At 41.3% G+C, this 23,715-nt stretch overlaps 1 protein-coding gene across 1 annotated transcript in view; it reads left to right on the forward strand.

The window, feature by feature from the left end:
- pex7 (peroxisomal biogenesis factor 7) overlaps nucleotides 1-23,715 on the forward strand; it is a 62,469-nt gene that overhangs the window by 17,337 nt on the left and 21,417 nt on the right. The window contains exons 7-9 of the mRNA XM_084000971.1: nucleotides 8,762-8,868; nucleotides 9,345-9,458; nucleotides 18,188-18,243. Of these exons, the coding sequence (XP_083857097.1) occupies nucleotides 8,762-8,868; nucleotides 9,345-9,458; nucleotides 18,188-18,243 (277 nt within the window). The remainder of the gene's footprint in view (nucleotides 1-8,761; nucleotides 8,869-9,344; nucleotides 9,459-18,187; nucleotides 18,244-23,715) is intronic.

The raw sequence follows: 23,715 nt of genomic DNA on the forward strand, positions 1-23,715 counted from the left end.
AATAGGGTAGCGCTAGCTAGCGCTACGACCAATCAGAGCAAAGAGCAGGATGACGTTAGCCTGACAAGCCAATTAAAATGTATGTCGTCACCACGTTAAGCCCGCCCAACGACTCTCTAAACAGATAGAGCGCTGTGATTGGTGAACACAATCGGTGTTCGAGACTCAAAAAGTTCCTATGGCTCGTTTCTAGACCCACCTACGGAGCAAATATTTTTGCTGCCGCTAGGGTGCGTCTAGATTTCTAGGCTAACTTTAATACACATTATATGTAAATTTGGGGACTCTACGACGAGGAGAACTGAAATAGATGACGATCAAAGTCACATGACAGCTCATGATCTGGAAGTTTTTATCATAACTCGGCTTCTGCAAACGAGTTCTGCATGCAGATGCAGCGCAGATGCAGCGCAGCTGCTCCGCTCTCACCTGCGCTGCTGCTCGAGCTGCTCGAGCTGCTCGGAGCAGAAACAGGAAGCTCTCAGCCGACAGTCCGCCCGGTCTTCAGCTGGAGCAACACCGTGTCCTCCCCAAAGTCCTCCCGCGGTAAAATCTGATGGTCTCTGGGCCAAGCAGACCGGCATCACCGACCCGTACCACAGAAGGACCGCGACCACCGGCGGGACCGGTGTTTCCGAGCCGCGGTGGCCGACTGACCCTCACGTTCCGCGGGGAGAAGCTGTGACACGGCACGGTGCGTCTGTGTTATTGTTGTTTAGTGGCGCCCCCCCCGCCCCCGCTGGTGGTTTTGTGAATAGAACAACCATTGTTGTATATATTTATCTTATACGAGCCCTTTGATCCAGAAATGCGAGTGTGAGAAGAGCGACAGACACAAACAGAGCACCTTTCATAAAAGACGCTCTATCTCCTTTTCTAGAAAAAAAGGAGGGATTTTGGTGAAACCCAGCCATGTGTAGCTTGACTTTTCTCAGGAACGGAGGCACGTAGAAACAAACGGTTTGTGGCCACTTGAAGCATTAAGTTAAACCTTTCAATTGAGCCACAGTATGTGTTGGTGGCAATAATATAGAATACACTGTGGCTCTACAAAAATCGTCAAAAATGGTCTAAATTGCCGGTACACTTGACTAAAACTTTGGAAAGGAGCGCGGCACTCAATGAGTTAAAGGTAACGAACCTACTGCTATGACTATAGGGATTATGGCAATGGGCCAATTTTCCAAAATGTTGAACTATCCCTTCAAGATATTACTACATGATTTTTCTGCAGATTTATTACACTCAGTCGTATCCATCAAACGGATGCAGACAGTTTTGTTTGTTGTGTTTGTGTTTGGAAGACACCGCTCTATCCTACATGTGAGAGAGTTGTGTGCAAATAACAGGAGACAAACTAGCTGAAGCTAATTATGCATTCATCTGGATTTACTGAGGTCAGTGTAGGACAATTAAAAATAGGCTATATATAGATGATTAAAAAACAATTAATAGATGCAAATTAGGCTGTTATTAATGAGCACAGTTTGATAGAGAGCAAGATTTGATAATGGAGGAGATATATATAAGAGATATTAGTGATGAAGTGTAAAGAATAAAATCACCACATACTACTGATCTTTTCTGTCTGACATGTATTGTTATTGCAAAACAATGACGTGCTTTAACAAGAGGAGCTTTGGTATCAATAAATTCTTATCAATTCCTGCCCTATTGGGATTACTACAGACGTCATATACAGAAAGGATGCTCAAGTACCAAGTTGATTTTCCCCAAACTTTCTGCAAATCTCACGAGTAATGGTGGCATTGGTCCTCCAGGACTGACGGGGTCAGAATAGTAACACAAAGAAGATAACAACGAAGAAGACGATGAAGAAGAAGATGGAGAAGAAGGAGAAGATGAAGAAGATAAAGAACAAGATGACAACGAAGAAAAAGAAGACGGAGAAGAAGATGAAGAAAAAGAGAGGCAATAGCAGTTGTTGCTGCATCAACAGGTTCACCGAGACACATTTTTGGCGTTACCCAACATATCAGACAGACATAAGAAAAGAAGAAAGAGCTGAGGTTGTTTAATCTCCTCAGAGAACCACGTCCAGATCTTGGTGTCACAGCTTTAGCGAAAAAATTAATCTCAGAATAAAGAAGAAGCACGAGGTCCTGATGTCTACATCCTCTGTCCTCAGGCCTGTGGCTCTTACAGTAGCAGCGATCACAGCTTTGTAGGAGGCTGATCTCAGTCACTGTCAGCGGCCAATCAAAAACAATCATGTTAATCTGTGTGAATGCAGCTCTCTCATTCTTTTTAAATATTTTTTTACTTGAACCCTTTTCGTCACGGTCGCCCACTTGCTTGCTGTGATCACATTCAGCCTTGACTCTGGGAATTCAGTGAAGCGACAAAAATGTTTTTAAATGCAAATACCAATGCATAAATAAAGAGAGGGATACCTCCCCCCACGAGGCTCAGATTAACTGCAGGAGATGCATCACAGTTCAACACTGAAACAGAGATGAAGTGGTTCATTTGGACCACAGGAAATCACCGACCTTTACCACAACCTGTATTTAAGAGCTGTTTGGAAAGCAGCTGTTTTTTCACCACCTACCGCAGATGTTATTTTTTTAAAAACGCATTTGATTCCACTTTCTGAAAACATGCAGATGCACCTGTCTTTGCATGGTGCCATGGTGATCTTTACCCTTCTCTTCAGCGACTACACCAGGGTTTGTTCTGCTGTCAGAGGAGGTACAGGTCTGTAGATGATGACTGCGGCGCTCGATTGGTCGGAACGGATCAATACGAGCCAATCAGTGAAGTGTTTTCCTCCAGTGGCTCAACTCTCAGAGTCGCACTGTAGTGTTCAGCCGGGCGAGTTCAATATTTCTTATCACAACAGTTGACAGTTTTTACAGCTGTTAGATGGAGCTCTTGCTGGAGGAGAGGTGTTGGGGACCAAACCAGAGGCTGAGACTGTTTTAAAATAAAGATTTATATAATCTAAGTGGCAAAATGAATGTCCATCCTATTTATTATCACAAACTATAAATTGAGGTTGATTTGTCTGCAAAGGTTTCAGTCGTTAAGGTCTTTATGGTCAAAAAATCGATGGCAACAAGACTTCTATTTGGTTCTTGAAGACGTTTCGCCTCGTTCAAGGACAGATTGTTTGAGAGAGGGGGTGAAGGAGGCCATCAATGTCTCATACAGTGCTGCTGTCTTGGGAGCCGTCCCCAAACGGTTTAACCGCTGTTCACATGAAGAATAGTTAATGACCCTCAGGACCAACCCCCAAGGTTTCATCCCCACCATGGGTTAAATACCCGGTACCACACTGGTCTTTAGAACTGAAGAGGCCTTTTTGACGAGAGGCAAAGCGTAGTATTGGGATCAAGACCACCTAAGGCAAGGCAAGGCAAGGCAAGTTTATTTGTATAGCCCGTTTTTACAAACAGTTTGTCTCAAAGGGCTTTACATGGCATCACAACAACATCCTCTGCCCTTAGACCCTCACATCAACTGAGGAAAAACTCCATGGAAAACCCTTTAAACAGAGAAAAATTGGAGAAACCTCAGGGTGAGCAACAGAGGAGGGATCCCTCACCCAGGACGGACAGACGTGCAATAGATGTTGTTACAGACAAGAAAACAGTTTATACAGACAAGAAAACAGTTGCAGAAAGGGCACTCGTTCAAGGACAGATGGTTTGAGAGAGGGGGTGAAGGAGGCCATCGATGTCTCATACAGTGCTGTCTTGGGAACAGTTCCCAAACGGTTAACCGCTATTCACATGATGGATAGTTAATGACCCTCAGGACCAACCCACCACCGGTTAAATACCTGGTACCACACTGGTCTTTAGAACTGAAGAGGCCTTTTTGACGAGAGGCAAAACGTAGTATTGGGATCAAGACCACCTAACCCAAGACCAAGTCAAGACCAAGACTTTGAGGAGGTCGAGACCAAATAAGGACCAAGTCCAAGACTTAGGGCGCACTCACACTAGGCAGTTGTTGCCCAAGCACGTTTGCCCCCTAAAGTCCGTATTCTATGGCTCGTGTGAGTGCAACTGTACCGTGCTTGAGTACGGTAGACTTGGTCTCGGGTTCGTTCTCCATCGCGCTTCTGCAACCGCTTGTAAACAACAGTCACTTAACGGTTGTGTCGCCCATGCATATGTCAACATCGCTAGCTAACATTGCCATCGCTTTGAGTAAACTTCAAGATAACCATGACAACCGGTCAAACAGTTAAAAGGTGCTGTTCTTTTCGCAGTCAGAATACGTGTGCATCCGCCGTGTTGGAAAACAAATAATCCCTCGATATAAACGTGATGACGTGTGTGTCGGAGGCAACCATGCTTGAGTAGCCTACACTTGGCTTCGGGGTAATGTGAGTGCGGGCCAGCAGGGGACAGGGGAGGGGGGCATTCGTGCTTCAGCATGGTACGGAACAACTGGCCCTAGTGTGAGTCCGAATCCGAGACAAGACCTTGACCTTGGTCAAGACCAAGACCTTGAAAATGTGGTTTTAAGACCAGTCTTGAGACCAAGACTGAAACGTCTTCAAGAACCAAAGAGAAGTCAAGTTGCCTTCAACTTCAGCACTTCATGACACTGAGGTTGAGATGGAGGCGGAGAAACAGTTGATGTGTTGGCTCAGAGGAATTAGTGGATTAAAATACTTCAGGTCCCATGTTTCAGCACTTTTCCTGTGTTTTATTCAAAGTGTTGATCCTAAAAACCATCTCAGTGTAGTTTTCCATCTCCTCTAACAGCAGGTCGGTGTCAGCCAGTCAGCTGCCTTCATGCTGTGTGGACCTTTTTAAATAAACGAGTGTTTAAGGGGATAGAAACACATCTGGTCCCTATGGGGAGATCTGCACTGTAGTTAATGTGGTACATGTCGACCACAAGGTTAAAAACAAAAACACAATGATCTCTACTGTGAATTAATAGTTGTTAAAGTGTGTTGGCAACAACTACTAGAGAAGCAGCTTTAGACTAGTGTGTGAGATAGAAGCATTTCCTTATTTTTTCTAAACGAATAAATGTGTGTGTCAGGAGGAGTTCAGTGGTCAGGTGTGTGTGAGTGTGTGAGCTGAACCTGCTGATACAGCAGAGAAACACCAGGTGTAATAGAGCGAGACCGTTTTTCACAAAAGTCAGCCTTAAATGCACTGCAGACCCAACGCACACCCACACACACACACACACACACACACACACACACACACACACCTATACTGTATGCAGAGCCAGATGCTCTTTGTTACTGCAGCAAAACAAACGCAATGTTAAACTGTGTTGCTGTTGTTAATGATGACACACAGACACACACACTCTGCATAGTTGGCTCGTTTCCACATGCTGATGCCAGAGGAGCCGCCACACATGGCTGAGAATAAAGGAAAGATGGATGCGAAGGGTTATAGGGATAGTTCAACATTTTGACAAATTGGCCCATTGCCATAATCCCTATAGTCATAGCAGTAGGTTTGTTACGGAGCAGAGCCGTGAGCTGCTCAGAGCTACGCTACGGAGGCTCATGGGATTTCTTGGTTTCCCTCATCAAACTCATCAAATACACAATCCAACAACTCCACAACGCTCTGGTGGACAAGTTGTGACCTGCACATTCACCACGCTATGAGATAATAACACAACGTTACAGCTCAGGCTCTGCTCCGCCGTTCTAAAAATAGCTTGCACCGACAATTAAAGGTAACGAACCTACTGCTATGACTATAGGGATTATGGTAATGGGCCAATTTGCCAAAATGTTGAACTATCCCTTTAAAACAGTTAAGAAAGAAGGGAGGCTGGAGGAGAGCGAGGAGAAGGAAGAGGAAGAAGAGGAAGAAGAGGAGGATTAATCTGCTGGTCAGGAAACATGAGGTGAAGCCAGGAGGAAGTCGTCCTCAGAATTCACTTTAATCTGCTCCCTTTAACTTTTTGGATTTGTTCCGAGCTGTTTATTCAAACCGTCCGGCTCCAGCTCCGGCTCCGGCCCCGGCCCCCCAGCCTGCGATGGACTTGAGGTGGCCTTGTTTCAGAAGAAGAAGCATCCAGAGTCCCAGACACAATATCATATCTGTGGCTCAGACTCTCCTCCACGAGCTTTAGTTTTGCCAAAACAAAATATTGAGTTTGTTCGCTCCACCAAACAAAAACTAAAATGCAAAAATTGCATCAGAGTGGAACAGACCTGCAGAAAACAATTAGCAGAGGAATCTTTAAAACCTGCAGCCCTGTCTGTAGAAGTCCTGCACTGATCCTTAATCGATCACTAAAACACAACCTTCTTTGACCTCACTTCAAATCTGATTTCATGTTTTTTTTCCCCAGGACGCTGCAGGGCTCAAATACAGGAAAGTATAGTCAATAAGATCCAGGGAGTCCAAACCAACGAAAAGTCAAATAAAACACAGATAAAAACATTTAAAACCAATAAAAATCTAAATCAAAAGGAAGAAGCTGACTTTGAAGGACAGGAAATAGATTTTGTCAACCTCATTCTTGTCAATAAAGTTAGACGAGATCCTACGATAGGTCGTGTGAGAAAACTGTGTTAAATTAAAGCAGAAGTAAGTGATATTTTTGTGTTAATATAAGTCTTAAATAGTTATATCTTCCGACAGCAATCACTTACATAGAGTGTTTGGTCTGAAACACGGGTCTGTCAGTCACTCTGCTCTGCTCTGAGCCGAGGAGAAAACTTTTCTCGTATCCTACAGTTTTTATCCAATGAGGAGAGAGAACGGCATGCAGGGCTGTGTGTGCAGCCAAGGGACGCCGTGAATGTGGTGACGTCGGGACGAGGACTGTTATGGTGCGTTCAAGGCAACCCGTAACTCGTGTTTTTCCGACCTGTGAAGTCGTACCAGTTCGATCTGGTACGAGTTCACGGGTCAGAAGTTACGAGTGGCCGTTATAGTGACTTTCACCGGTAAAACAGGTGTGAGGTTGCCTGGAACGCTACAAAATCATAAGTTGTGACTTGAAGCTGTAATTTACGGTTTCAAAAGCCTGCCTGGAACGCAGAATTAGCCGAAACGACCGGATCGCTTACTTCTGCTTTAAGTTTAGTGTCATGGCACACAATTTGTGGCCTCTAGATATCTTATTTTGTTGAAATCTGTCATAAAAGAGACTATGTTGTTAAGTGTTTTTCTATTGGTCAGTTAAGGTCATGTGACCATAAGTTACAGGAAGTGCAGCCATTCTTTCTCCATGCGGTCAGGCAGACAGCTCCTCTCCTCTTTTCTTCTACGTGAGTGCCTTGGAGAGCCTTTGCTTGTAAGTTTGTTAGTTTTCTGTGTTTCTGTTCAACAGAGCATATAAATAATTTAAAAATTCTTAAGTTGGATTTAAAAACGATTGTTTTGGAACAAACAATGACTGTGATAATATAGTTCGCTAAATGCTAAGCTAAGCTAAATGTTAGCTTATTGTTATGGCTTGTGCATTGAGACTGTAATCAATGTAAATTCATTCTGGATTGTATTTTGTGAGTTACTAAAGTACTGTAACTTTATATTCATTTCAGTTTTACAAAAAAGGATGGAAAGAAGAGTAAAAAGGATTCAGTAAACATACTCCTGCGTCCGACTTTCTCTAAATCCTGCTGTTAGCTATCTGTCAGTTTGTGCGTATATGATACACGCCTCAGGGACAGAATATTTAGAATTTTTCTTTCAATCCTGGTTTTTATCACGCAAATGATCAAATATGAGAATCAGCCTGGGTTTTAAGTTGCAGACATGCAACATGAAAATAAACATTAAGAACATCAACATAACTCCAAGACATTTAACATTTAAAGGGACGAAAATACCATTTATATGAAAACACATGTAGCAGTATTAAAGGAAGGAGGAAGGAGAGACTTCCTGTTCAGATGCAGAAGAAGTTCTGACATGAAGTGATGCGTTTTTTTTTTGTTTTTTTTTCTCAAGTTCATTAAAGAATTAACGTTGATGTGAGAACAGACATGAGATGAAAATCTGCTGCTGTGAAACGACAGAGAGTAAAGGTGTCGCCTGATGACTGTCGCAGTGTGTTGGCAGAACATCGGCCTCTGCCCAGTCACACACACACACACACACACACGCGCGCTTTGTTGGGTTGATGCCATAATGAAGTGGTCCCACATTATAATGGAGCTCTCACACACACATACTTGTCTCACTATATTAATGGGGACTTGGATCGACATAATGCAACACAGAACTAAAGCTAAATCTTTAATTATAATTCAGATTTCTGTCGGTTTTGAACGAGTCGGTACAAAACGTGTGATCGTAAACATTTCAAATGAGATGTGCCATAGTCAATAATAAGATTAAATGTCTGTGGGTTAAAGGAGAGACTTGAATAACTTAAAAATTAAGTAAAGATAAGAACTGAAATGAGATGTTGTAAAATAAAACAGCCATCCTGTTTCTGTGTTTTCTGTCTGTCAGCCATCTTCCCCTCAATTAACCTCCTCTTCTTTTCCGTATTTCTCTTTCCATCCTTCTGCCTTCAGCTGTTTCACAAATCCAAATCCAAAGTTTTCCGTTCAATCGTTTGAAATTCAAATATTGGTTTCTGCTCCTGTCTGAGAACAAAACGTTTTCCCATCTGGTAATAAACTGTCCTTTATCTGCAGATTAAATGTGTTTAAGTGCGACGTCCAGTTTTTTTTTTTTTTTTTTACCTCATCAGTGTTGAAATATCAACGCTTCCTCCATCATTGTCTCTTCTTCTCCTCCCTGTTGCATTCTGGGTAAACGTGTCTCTGTCTGTGTCTCAGGTGACGGGACGCTCCGGGTGTGGGATCTGAAGGCCGCTGCGTGTCGATTGGCCATCCCGGCGCACAAGGCCGAGATCCTGAGCTGTGATTGGTGCAAATACGACCAGGTGACCGCGCCTCATTTAACTTCACACTGTTTACTTAGCATCTCTAAAAATAGATTTTAATGAACTCTTTGTACATTTAACTGTTGTATTTCATCAGGCACTTTTAATTTTGTTATTTAAACAATGTGATATTACTTTTATGCAACAGTTTCAACAATTCTATCTAAGCATGGATAAATGTTTAAAACTCAATAAATGTGAAAAAGACACTTTAGTCATTCTGTCTTGCAAAGCAGACTGGAGTAGATCATGAGGATCCTTTGCACCGACAGACTGAAGCAGAAATCATTATGAATCAAATCGTTTTGAATCGAAAATCGATTTTGAATCGAATTGTAGCCCCAAAAATCTGAATCGAATCTAACCGTGAGATAGTAAAAGATTCCCACCCCTAATGATCATAGTTTAACGTTGTAGTTAACCAGGGATTTTCAAAATAAAAGGTCAGTCTGAAGTGAGTTGTTGTTTGTTTGCAGAACGTTGTTGCCACAGGCTCGGTGGACTGTAGTGTGTGTGTGTGGGACCTGAGGAACGTACGACAGCCTGTCAATCAGATGAGAGGCCACAGCTACGCCATCCGCAGAGTGAAGGTACACACACACACACACACACACACACACACACACACACACACACACACACACACACACACACACACACACACACACACACACACACACACAAACATCCACACACATCCTGGTTTATGTTTCCGACCGCATGCTCTGTCAAATGTTGTGGAACGACACTGTTGTATTCTGGGTCTGACAGCATCAAAACACCCACTTAAATGGACCTAATAAGACCACACACACACACACACACACACACACACACACACACACACACACACACACACACACACACACACACACACACACACACACACACACACACACACACACACACACAGAGGAAATGTGTGGGTTTGTGTGTGAGAGAACAGACAGCTGCAGAGGAGTCCTTGAACGCATCCCAGTTACTAAGATTAGGCACATGGCACTTTACACACACACACACACACACACACACACACACATACACACACACACACACACACACACACACACACACACACACACACACACACACACACACACACACACACACACAGACGTTGACTTGAGTTCATCCAATCGAGGAACTGTTTTGCTCAAACAAGGTTTTTTGGGACAGGTGACACCGATCGACCCAGAGAACTCAGTCTGAAACTGTGTGTGTGTGTGTGTGTGTGTGTGTGTGTGTGTGTGTGTGAGACAGAGTTTGTCCGTGTTTGCAAATCTGTCGGCTGGTATCGATCGACTGGTCGGGCTCAGAGCCGAGGTGAAGGATTCATGATCAGCAGAAGAAGAGAGAAGAGATAAAAATAAAGTGGGAGTCAGACCCTTCGATCCACATCTGTCACATCTGTCGACTGTTTCTAACCTGCATGTTTGGAGTTGTGTTGTTGTCGTTGTCATTTAGTCATTTACCCAGACTGTTGTTAACATAACAACAGATATAATCGTCTACTGCTACTTTTTAACCATCGGATGATCCTTCAATTTGTACCACTTCCATGACCCCTGGACAAAATTTAGACATCAGTTACTCCCAAAATGTTTAATTTAATTTAATTTTTAATTTATTTATTTTTTTATTTAATTTATTTATTTAGAAGTCAGGACAATGCACATTAATAAAACATGTACCGTAGTACGTGCAAATGTGCCAGATTGTAGCCCGTGGGCTAATTTCCATCTGGAGTCCTCTAGGCAGGTTGGTGATACATATAGGGCTGGGTGTTGACTAAACATGAAAATCACTTTTGACATGGGTTTCAACATTTTTAACCCCTTCCTGGCCAGTTGTTTTTGCTGCAAAAACACACAATTTCTATGGGGCTCTATGGGCTTTAGGGCTGGTGACAGTATTTTCTCATTTACAGAGTGATGAAAAGAGATATCCAAAATCCCCTCAATGAAAACTTGACTGACTCTAATATGTCAACAAAATAAAACAAGAATTTTGAAAGTAGCTTCATCCATTGTTCAGATTTCGGTTCTGGAAATTAGCATTAGCATATTTCATTAGATATTGCCTCATTTACATATTTAAACATAAAATTTGACAAAACTTGTAATACAAAAAATATTTGTCTTAATGTGAGTAATAAACTTGGGAAGTTTCATGGTGATATTTGTTAGTTAAAACTTTTACTTTAAAATACATTAAAAAACCCATAGGCGGACATTTTTGTCATGGATGTTGTAAAAATGCATTGCGGGTCCAAAAAATTGACTTTCATTCTGAAATTCAGGACATCCAGAGTTTACCCAAAGATACACCTCCTTGCCAAAAATCCGGCCCCAGTGACCTTTCATCTGACCGTGGGGGAGTTGGGAAAGTGTGAGAGGTGGACAAAAATGTCCAGGGGTCATCAGAGGATCAGCAAAAATTGATTATAAAGTATTTAGAGATACAGTTCATTCATAAATCAACCTTGATATTAGATATTCAACTTAGACTGTGAACCTGATCAGATATTTACTTTTATATTAGAGAAAAAGTTTGATACCAAAGATTAAAATAATCACACATTATGTCATTGATGTGAATAAGTCAATGATCATCCTCTCTGCTGGGGGACAAGGATGTAGACCCAGTGTCCTCATTATAGTGTCCATGAGAGGACGGAGATGACATCAGCTGATATTGTTCGTACATTTAAAAGAAATCAGTGTTTTTCTGTTTCCAAATACTGTAACATGCGGTCTGCAGAAGTCCAGTATCAGTCGAGAATCAGTTTGGAATTAGTCCAGAATCAGTCCAGATGAAGTCCAGTATAGGAATGGGGATATTTTACCGTTAGCGATATACCGTCAAAAAATTTCTCCACGATAAGAATTTGTCATATCGCGGTAATAACGATAAATTCCCATTGATAATAATAATAATAATAATAATAATAATACATTTTATTTGGAGGCGCCTTTCAAGTCACCCAAGGTCACCTTACAAAAAAAGGTTGACAGTTTTTTTTTTTTTTTTTTTTTTTTTAAACTTTATTGTATTCAGATTTACTCCCGTTTGATGACGTTGTGTGCAACCATGCACTCGCAGCCCCTTGGCTCACGTGAAGAACAATAACAAACATGGCGGAAGGAGCTCGTTGCTAAACGAGGCTCCAGCATTTGAATACATGTTGAATCTGTTCTCACATTTCAAACTTGTTTGATTTGAGTCATTACAGTTTTGCAGTACAGGTGAATTGGTATTTTTTTATCGTCACCGGGATAAATGCCAGAAATTATCGTGATTAATTTTTTAGTCCATATCGCCCATCCCTAGTCCAGTATCAGTCCAGATAAAGTCCATAATCATTCATGTCAGTCTAGATAAAGTCCAGAATCAGTCCAGTATCAATCTAGATAAAGTCAGTCCAGAATCAGTCTAGAAACAGTCTAGATATGATGATGGTTCTGCTGATGAAAAAAGGGCAATTAATCTGCGGTTTCTACTGTTTGTCATTTTATCACATCCTGCTTCACATACTCATTGTTTGACTGAAGCTGGACGGATGAACAGAGGGAAAACAAACAGAGTGTGAAGAAGAGAAACAAGAGAAACACTGATGGGAACTTGAGTGTAGAAGAGTGAAGGCGTCTGACAGAGACTCTCTCTGTTTTACATCGTCACAGCTGCTCAGATTCTCATTATATATAGTAGGAGCCCCAGGAGGGGTTCACGTGCACCCCCCTTATTTTTTTTTCTAGTCTGGATTTTTTGCATCCTTGGAACCTCTAAAATAGAGATTTGGGTGATCCCCGGAACAAAACCTGTCCAAAATGTGTTTTTTGTAACGTTTTAGTACCCCTATGATGCCTGTGGAATTGTTGCCAGGAATGCCAGTCAGACTGTCTTTCAAAGACTGTAGCACGCTCAAATTTTGAGCGAGCCCAAAGATAGAGATATCAATGTATTTGGGACAACCTCAGGTTTCCAGTGTGACCAAGTTTGTCATGCTACCTTGTCAGGAAGGGAGCTAAAAACCTAATGATTTAAAGTCAGATGAAAATTTTGTGAGGGAAAAACAGCCATCTACATGTTTTCAAATGGTCCCTTGACCTGTCACCTAGATGTATGTGAATGGAAATGGGTTATATGGGTACCTACAGGCCTCCCCTATCCAGACATACCTAATTTGTGTGAATCTAATGCAGTTTTGGGGGAGAACCATGCAGTAATTTGCATGCAGTAGCCTACATATGTCATTTTCGCCTATATACAAAATGGTGTATTTGACTATTTCTGCACACTGTGGGTTCATAAACAGTCACAGAATTGCATGAATTGGGTATGACTGGATAGCTGAGATGCTTGTGCATCCAATCAGCCTATTCAATTGATTTTAGTCCATAAAGTAGTGTATTGGCACAAATGGTGCTTATTGCTTGTCTTGAGCAATAAAGCTGATAAGAACAAGTTGAAGGATTACATGTTAAACAACAACCCCAGGCAAGTGTGGGAAGGCCTAAAACACATATTATCAGGGCAACATGGCTGGGTCTGTAAGGTCATTTTAACAGAGGAGCTAAACCACTTCTTTACCTGCTTTGAGAAACCCAAGAATTCCAGCCTCCCACACACCGCTGCCCATAGTTTCCTCTGAGCATATCCACGCACACTCTCCCTCAAAGAACATCAGGTTCACAAGTGTGTTTAAGTCAGTGAATCAGAAGAAAGGTGCTGATCCTGACGGAGTTCCTGGCAAAGTATTTTAAGTGTGTGCTGATCAGCTGTCTACTGTAATTTACAAAAATATTCAACCTCTCACTGACACAAGCCACTGTCCCTCACTGCCTGAAATCAGCCACCATAATCCCTGTTCCCAAATCCACCACCATCAGCGGCCTCATTGACTTCAGACCCATCACCCTAACACCCGTGGTCACTAAGTGCTTTGAGAGGCTGGTCCTAAGGCACATCAAGGACTGCATCCCATCAGTTTGCCTACAAGACAAGCAGGTCCACCGAGGATGCCACCTGGAACATCCTTGGACTTCTGTTACAAATACGAATACAAATTACTTTACAAATTAATTTGTCTGTGATCGACCATTCGCAGAAGAGTCTTCTGACAATTTGCAGAAGAGAAGACTCTTTGTAGCTACCTTCAGCCTGATGGCTTTCTTCGTCCTGCAGTGAAGACAGAGGAGCCGTCCACCACCACTGCTTTCCTGGTCCATCAAGGTGTCATGAAGAGGATGATCAAAGTTATTCAGAATGGCCTCCTCCATCTTCAGTGTGCATCTCTCCACCACATCCCCCAGTGAGTCCATCAGGGAAACGTCATTGAGGTCAGTGCCTCAGGATGTTTGGCCTGTATCCTAGCAACGACTGCATGGAAAACTTTGCATTGAACTTGAGCAGCAGGCGTTGGTGGGATGTACACACAATTGTTATGATTTTGAAACAATCTACTTTCTGAGTCCAATATCTCCGGCTCATCACTCTTGATGGGCAGAGAGTTGACATTTCCCTTGATAATTGACGGCAGAAAGGACCCAGTTCATCTCCACTTCCAGGCCTTTAACCTTTACTCCACTAGCATGGCAACCATGAAAGCACATCTTCATCTCAGCTGGAATAGGGTGGCATCCTCCACACTTACTCAATTTTCAGGGAAAGTTAGGATGCTTTTCGACTACAGCTCGGCATTCAATACCATCATACCAGACAAGCTGGTCACACTAAATCTCCCTCCTACCACCTGTGCTTGGATTAAGAATTTTATTTCTAACCATCCACAGTCTGTTAAAGTTGGTGACAAGAGCTCTTCCATCCTGACTTTTGGAGGCACAAGACTGACCCCCCCCCCCCCCCCCCCCCCCCTCCTGACCTTGCGGAAAGGGTTTCCACCTTTAAGTTTGTAGGGATCCATATCTCAGAGGATCTATCGTGGTCAGCTGACATAACTGTCCTCGTCCAGAAAGCCCAGCAACGTCTCCCCCTCCGAGGGTCTTGAGATGGAACAAACTGCAGGAAGACCTTCTCATCTCAATTGAGAGTTTGCTGGTGTATGCCATGCCATATGGTATGCTGGCTGCACTGTGACTGACAGGAAGAGACTGCAGAGAGTGATAAGGTCTGCAGAAGAAGTGATCAGCTGTCCACCTCCCTCCCTGGACTATATTGCTAGCTCTGTTGCCTCTCCAGAGCTACAGCAATTCTCAGTGATCACTTCCATCCAAACCATCACCTGTTCAGCATGCTGCCCTCTGGGAGCAGGTACAGGTCCATCAGGTCCAGGACAAATCATGAACAGTTCCTTCCCCTGAACAGTCATTACTCTAAACACACAGTAACTTAACACAATAATATCCTCAAGAGCTCATGTATGAAATGCAATAACTAATAGTATAGGAGGAAGAAAAATTGTAAACATAAACTACTGTAGGAACCAGGGACATGTCCCATACATAATTCCTCTTGCAGAGGAAGCTTGATTTTAGTATTCCTCTTTATCATCAAAAGTCTCTGCTTCAATGGTCTCATCTTGTTGTTCTTCCTCTTCTTCGCTATCTGCCTCCTGTGTGAATATGTCAACCAGAGATGGAGGCATTATGGGTCCAGCAGTCCAAGGTAGCTGCCCGCTTGTAACCTGCAACTCTATGGTTGCAGCGATCAATGTGGGTGGAGAGACAGCACTGTGGTGGATGGCGACAGCATTGTGGTGGTGGGAGGTGTATAAGGTCCACTTCAGACTTAGCTGAGAGGGACTCATCCTCTCTGACCATCTTGTGTATCATCTTCACATGCACTGCATTAACTTTCTTTTGGAGTGGCAGGTTACAAACAGGCAGCTACGCCCATCTCTGAGCAGCCTAAATTACCTACATCTGGTAAATAATATTATATTGTTAACTGTGTTTGTTTTTTTATGTATAACAAGAACATATATTACAAAATAATTTTCACCAGGGATGAGAGAAGAATGAAGATGGAGTAGCCTACTGTGGAGTACTATGGAGTACTGTGGAGTAGTGTGGACTGCTAGACCCATAATGCCTCCATCTCTGGTTGACATACTCACACCGGAGGCAGATAGTGAAGAAGAGGAAGAAGAGCAAGATGAGACCATTGAAGCAAAATTTATGATGAAGAGAACTACTAAAATCAAGCTTCTTCTAGAGGAATTCTATAGGGGACATGTCCCTGGTTCCTACAGTAGTTAATGTTTGCAATATTTCTTGCTCCTATGACCATAAGTTATTGCATTTCATACATAGGCCTAGTTACTAAATGGCTACATTTGGTGAAATTACTGTTTAGCACACATGAATAAATCCTCCAATGTTCATTTCAAAGAGTGATTGAATTATTGCTCATAATAAGCAATAAGCACCATTTGTGCCAATACACTACTTAATGGACTAAAATCACAATTGAATAGGCTGATTGGATGCACAAGCATCTCAGCTATCCAGTCATACCCAATTCATGCAATTTTGTGACTGTTTATGAACCCACAGTGTGCAGAAATAAGTCAAATACACCATTTTGTATATAGGCGGAAATGACATATTTGTAGGCTACTGCATGCAAATTACTGCATGGTTCTCCCCCAAAACTGCATTAGATTCACAGAAATTATGTATGTCTTGATAGGGGAGGGCTGTAGGTACCTATATAACCCATTTCCATTCACATACATCCAGGTGACAGGTCAAGGGACCATTTGAAAACATGTAGATGGCTGTTTTTCCCTCACAAAATTTTCATCTGACTTTAAATCATTAGGTTTTTAGCTCACTTTCTGACAAGGTAGCATGACAAACTTGGTCACACTGGAAACCCGAGGTTGTCCCAAATACATTGATATCTCTATCTTTGGGCTCGCTCAAAATTTGAGCGTGCTACAGTCTTTGAAAGACAGTCTGACTGGCATTCCTGGCAACAATTCCACAGGCATCATAGGGGTACTAAAACATTGCAAAAAACACATTTTGGACAGGTTTTGTTCCGGGGATCACCCAAATCTCTATTTTAGAGGTTCCAAGGATGCAAAAAATCCAGACTAGAAAAAAAAATAAGGGGGGTGCACGTGAACCCCTGCTGGGGCTCCTACTAATAGTTGTCATTATTGCTTCGTTTACGAGCGACTTGGTGACGATGCCGATGAAGCAGCTGCAATATGGAAGAGAGAAAGAGAAAGTACGACATGAGGAGTGAGACTGAATGTACCTGGTGAGGAAGGTGAGAGTATGAGGAGCAGAGAGGAGGAACAGATGAGTGAATAAATTAATTTGGGGGCTCTTCTCTTAGCCGGCAGTCAGAGGAAACGACTCTCTGTGGACCGAGTCCTCCGACTGCTGAGCAGAACAGAGGCTGAAGACTCGGCTCCTCAGCCCCAAAGCTTTATTTCACTCTGATGCACAAAATGTCACTTTCTTTTCTTCTTTCTACACCTTTGTATGAGAGGAGGGAAAAACCTCCAGCTGCTGCTGCTGCTGCTGCTGCTGCTGCTGCTGCTGCTGCTGCTGCAGCATCAAACACAACTCACAACACAGAGAAATATGGAAATGAGCAGGAATCCCTGGAAAGGTTGTGTTTTATTTTGAAAGAAACAAAACTTCAGGTCTGAAAGATGAACTTCTCAATGGAGACAACGACTGAAAATCAAATTACATGTTGTCTTTAGATTGAATTAGTTTGTTTTGGTTCTACATTGTTGTGTTAAAGGGATAGTTCAACATTTTGTCAAACTGGCCCATTGCCATAATCCCTATAGTCAGAGTTGTTTTAGAGGTAAATTCATGTAAAACCGCTGCTGCGCGTTGCCTTCAGGGACAGTTTCAGAGTTGTTGGATTGTGTATTTGATGAGTTTGATGAGGGAAACCAAGAAATCCCATGAGCCTCCGTAGCGTAGCTCTGAGCAGCTCACGGCTCTGCTCCGCCGTTCTAAAAAATAGCTTGCACCGACAATTAAAGGTAACGAACCTACTGCTATGACTATAGGGATTATGGCAATGGGCCAATTTGACAAAATGTTGAACTATCCCTTTAATAGTCAGTCTCTTGTCTTGTTTAATTTTTGTAGTTACTCTAAACCACTCATGTGTTTTGTATGTTTCATGTGTTTCACCAAGTCTTTGAAATCATTTGATCAGATTTTGTGCCTTCGCCACAAGATTGAGATCAATTAAAGTTGGAAAAACAACAAAAATATAAAACTGCAATAAAGAACACATAAAAAACATAAAAACACAACTCACGAATAAACCATCAAACATTGTGACATTTTTCTGACTGGATTTTTTATTTGTTTTCTTGCAGTTTTCTCCGTTCAATAAGACGGTGTTGGCCTCCTGCTCGTACGACTTCACTGTCAGGTAAGAAGATTTCTTCGTTGTATCTGTTGCTCCTGGCGATGAGGTGCTTTGTAAACTCTGTCTGATGAAGCTGAACATATCATCGGCTCGTTGCTGGTTGTGTTGTGGAGCTCCTCGCCTCTTTTAAAGTGTTTTTTTGTTTCTCATTTTACATTAATGATCCATGGAAATGACACAAACACAAACAGAGAAACCCTGTGGAGTTTATTCACACAGCTCTGGGGGGGAAAAAAAACACAATCAAGACGACACAGTAGAGGAAATAATCCCGATATTAACTTCTCTCGGCGTCGTGATACATAAAGAACCTGCAACATGTTTTATTCATGAGACCTGCGCTTTTTTCCCCCTTTTTTTTCAATCTCACTTACAAGTTTGACATGAAGTTCTCTGGAGGTTAAAAGGCTGAAGAGGAGGACGTGGTCGTGTATTTTCTGCTTACCCTCCTTTTCTTTCAATTACCAACCACAATGGATGGATGGTGTCATCCCTTAAGTAGTAATGGGTAAGGACACTGTGATAATGTGTGATAAAGGGAAGTGGTGTGTGAGGGAGAGAGAGAAAGAGAGAGGGAGAGAGGGAGGGAGGAAGAGATGAGCTCCTCCTCTATTGAGCTGCAGCCGCTCGCTTAATAAAATCAGTAATTTCAAGCAAGAGCGCCTTTGTGTTTCTTAGGAGAATATGCTGCCTCTGAATCTTATCCTCTAAGAAAGAAAGAATTCTTTCTTTCTTTCTTTCTTTCTTTCTTTCTTTCTTTCTTTCTTTCTTACTTTCTTTCTTTCTTTCTTTCTTTCTTTCTTTCTTTCTTTCTTTCTTTCTTTCTTTCTCTCTCTCTTTCTTTCTGTCTTTCTTTCTCTCTTTCTTTCTTTCTTTCTTTCTTTCTTTCTTTCTTTCTTTCTTTCTTTCTTTCTTTCTTTCTTTCTTTCTGTCTTTCTTTCTCTCTATTTCTTTTTCTTTCTTTCTTTCTCTCTCTCTCTCTCTCTCTCTTTCTTTTTTTCCTTCTTTCATTCTCTCTTTCTTTCTTTCTTTCTTTCTTTCTTTCTTTCTTTCTTTCTTTCTTTCTTTCTTTCTTTCTTTCCTTCTTCTTACTTCCTTGACCCAATCTGTTCCCTTTGCCCCTCCTTCTTTCTCCCTTCCTTCTTCCCACCATCCTTCCGTCTTCTTCCTTCCTTGACCCAATCTGTTCCCTTTCTTTCTTTCTTTCTTTCTTTCTTTCTTTCTTTCTTTCTTTCTTTCTTTCTTTCTTTCTTTCTTTCTTTCTTTCTTTCTTTCCTTTTTCTTTCTTTCTTTTTTTCTTTCTTTCTTTCTTTCTTTCTTTCTTTCTTTCTTTCTCTCTCTCTCTCATGGTGGATGAACAGAAGCTACGACAGTTTGTTGATTCATTGATCTGAAAAAAAATATAAAAATAAATCAACAAATATTTAGTGAAGTTACAGTTTCAGAAACTAAGCTGGATTTAACATAAATACGTGGAAGACCTTCTCTGGGGTTTCTAGTTTGATTTGTCCATTCAGGGCTTCTGTAGAAACCACTTCCTGTGTAGAAATGAAGCACTTCGTCCAAACTTCTCAGTTTAAAGGGGTTTATACACAAATAAAAACTGCATTATGAATATTACTTTCTATTAATTCCCCCATGACAGTGCGTTAGTGGTCAGAAAAACACACTCTTTTGCGTTTTCTTTTGCAGATTTTCTTGAAATTTCATGACAATGTGCACAATATTTGGGTGGAAATCAAAGCTAATGATGCAAATCTCATGTAAAAGAATCACTGATGCAACAGTTGCACAGTGTTGACTAACACAGTGACTCCAATGCTCCAGGTCGTGACCCTCTTTTCCTTTTTCCTTGTGAGTTACGAGTGAAATTTCGGACCAAACTGAACCGACCTCCTTCAGGCCTCGTCAAATAAAGTAAAAAAAAACAAAACAAACCCTGACGGATCCATCCCCCGGCTTGAAGGATCAGAAACCCATCGTTCAACCGTCTCTCTCTGAGAAATCGTTTTCTCTTTTTCTCCATCATTTTGTCTCGATGTCTCTAAATGGTTCAATTCAAGTTGTCGCTGAATAAAGGACGGAGGCATGATCGGTGACAAGCTGAAAGAGGGATGATGATGAGGCGTTGGATATATCAGAGAGAGAGAGAGGGAGGGAGGGAGGATGGATAAAATGCCGAAGGGAGAGAAGGAAGGCTGAAAGATAAATGTGGTGAGTGTTGGCTCGGTGCCAAACCTTGTGTTTTATTGATTCAGGCTTTCGTTGGCTCAAATACTCTGTGCTGAGTACTGATTTCATTATACGCAAAAACACACACACACTGGGAAACCACCACCTGCCAGACTCTTTCAGTTGTTTGCCTGTGGCTGCTCCGATACCTTTTTAAGGAATGAGAACAGCATCTGTGGAGATGATTCTCAGAAACGCACAAGAAATGCACCAAACAGTTTTTATTTTTTTATCTTCTGGGAAGAAAGAGGAGAAGAGGGAGAAGCCCGGTGGCTGCAAACAAAGTGAAAAGATAACTAAAGTAAATCTCTAAAAACTGCCTTTGCATAAGAGGAAAGTTTGGTGAATGAATCTAAATGTTGCAGCCTCAAAGACACAGTTTTACTTTTTACTCCTTTAACAGATCAGTTACAGCTTAAAGCTCCATACAGTATAAAGGTAGATGTTTTTATTAAAGCTCCATACAGTATAAAGGTAGATGTTTTTATTAAAGCTCCATACAGTATAAAGGTAGATGTTTGTGTTAAAGCTCCATACAGTATAAAGGTAGATGTTTGTGTTAAAGCTCCATACAGTATAAAGGTAGATGTCCATGTGTAGTGTGATTATAAAGCAGCTCTAGGTTCTATATTAATACTGTGAAAGTATCAAAGCCTCAGTCCACAGAGAAATGCACACAGCCTGTATTCAGAAACTGAGCCTTAAAACCAGCCGTCAGGACTTCCTGTCACTTTGTGATGTCACAACTAAGCCTCGCCCACAACCTGGAGCCACCATCCATCCAACAACTTGCAGGATTTGTTTTCTCTGCATGTTTTATTCTGAAATCTGCTCTTATTTTTATTGCATCAGAGAAAAGAGGCAGGGATTGTGTAGAATATTGTGACCTTTAAGTTTTAGTCTTTAACCTGAAACCTCAGATTTTCTCAGTTGATTGATTGATTGATTGATTGATTGATTGATTGATTGATTGATTGATTGATTGATATCTTTATTTCGATCATGTAAACGACAATGTAAAAAAAAAAAAGATTATAATAATAAAGGAAATAAGTGAACAGCAAAACAGTAACATCTCATAAGCAACACAGTTTACATAAGCGAAAAGGAGTCGGAAGAAGTATAAACTTATCTAATCCTACCCCTATAATTTTAACTATACGTTCTAATTAAAATCATAGCACAAAAACATACATTTATTGTTTATTTCATTCCTCCATTACACTATGTACCATTTCCTGCCACATTTTAATCCAAATAGTAAGCAAGGAAACACCTTGTGTGAATTAGTCAATGTACCTCTGGAGAATCATTTCTAAAAACCCTCCGTTCAGCAGTAAACAGCAGTCAGACCCAGTCCGTCAGAGAGCAGCTTTTTAGCAGGAGGAGGTGGAGACCAAACATGGAGCTAAAAGAAAGAGAAGGAAGGAGTTACTCTGTAGCTGCTGGACGTGTAAGTAGGAAGACGCTGTTTGACTCTAACAACTTTTAAAGAGGCCTCTCTGACTTTGTACAGTACGCAGGCTGTATCTTTAATTTAATCAGCTCTCTCCGTCTCTTCTCCTTCATTATTAACTCGCCTGCTGCCCGTCCTCTGAGATAATCCTTAATCCATTCATTACCGCTGTGATAAAAGCGTTTCAGTGGGTTTACTTCATCAGATGTTATCTTAATCAAACACTCTGAATGGGATGGAGCCAGAAACACAAACCACCCTCCTCCACTGCTGCATGTGTTTGTGTTTCCTGCCATAGAAACGTCACGTCTGACGCTTTGTGTTGAATAATCCAAACACTCTGGGTGTCAAGATAATTATCACCTATTCTCAACTTGTGCCCGTCCGTGTGTGTGTGTGTGTGTGTGTGTGTGTGTGTGGTCATGTATGTGTGTAAACCCTCTCAGCATCGATCAGATCAGCGCTGACAGCCGGAGGCTCTAATCGCCTCATTAACAGGAGACTCGTTAACCATCAGTCTCTTCTTCCTCTGTTGATCAACATCTTCTCTGCACTTCTTCTGTTGATGTTTGTTTTATATCACGATGAAAAAACATTTTCCTTCAATCAGTTGATCACAGAACATTAGTTGTGAACTGTTCTGACACAAAACCCAATGTTTTAAAGACATTTTAAAGCAACATTGACCAAAACTTTCACAGAGTTTCTGTTACAGGAAGCTGCATCTCTGCAAACATGTGATGACATTCAATTTCCCTCGGGATATAAATAAAGCTGAACTGAACTGAACATTTATAGTTTTCTCTCATTTTATAGACAAAACAATAAATTGCTTGGTGGAAAAATGTATAATCAGAATCATCTGTGATCAAAACAAAAATCTTTAGTCTCAGTCCTCATATCATATTAAATAAGTGTTTTGAATGTAATGTAACATTTTTAATTTGTGAATATGGAGCTTTACTTTACATTTAATGTAAAGTAAAGCTCTAAATTATAAGTAATTTACTTATAATTTACAGTCATTATGATTATTAGCTTTTTTTATGGATCTAAATAGTGCTGTCCTGATACATCCGCTTGTAAAATGGCAAACTTTTTTTGCATGTATTAAATAAATAATATCTGAGCTTCAGTTGCTAAGTTTAACATAGCGACTCAAGTCTTTAGGCTAGGCTAAGCTAAGATAAGCTAAGCTAAGTAGCCGCTAACTCTTGGCACGTTCATCCTCAAGTGTAGAAACATTTCTAGAATATCTTATTCTGTGTATTATAGGGCCAGTGCTGGTAAAAACAAAACAAAAAATATTTGCGTCTCTTACTAAAAAAAACGTTGACATTATAAAGTCCCAAATTTGCTGGAAAAAACCTTCAAATACAAATGATTGTTAACCAACTTGATTCCATAACTTATGTGGTGTAACTGTTACATTCTTTGAATAAAACCTCCACAATTTTCAACTTTTTTTCCTGCAAATTTGTGAATTTCTTATGTCACAGAAAGAAAATCTTTGTTGTTTCTCGTGAGTTTTTGACTTTAAACGTAAAAAGAGTTTGCACCTGCCACTAAAACACACGGCTGTCAATCATCCTGATCATTGGAGGTGAAGGTGTATGAACTCACATCCACCTGTTGGTGTGTTCAGCTCGTTCCATTGTGTAAACACACACACACACACACCTGTCTCTATAGGCCTTCCTGTGTGTATTTAGCTACCTACACACACAAAGAACAACACATGAATGCGCACACACACACACACAGTTCACTTATATGCAAATAGATGT

The sequence above is a fragment of the Trachurus trachurus genome (assembly GCF_905171665.1).
Source record: "Trachurus trachurus genome assembly, chromosome: 24".
Lineage (NCBI taxonomy): Eukaryota > Metazoa > Chordata > Actinopteri > Carangiformes > Carangidae > Trachurus > Trachurus trachurus.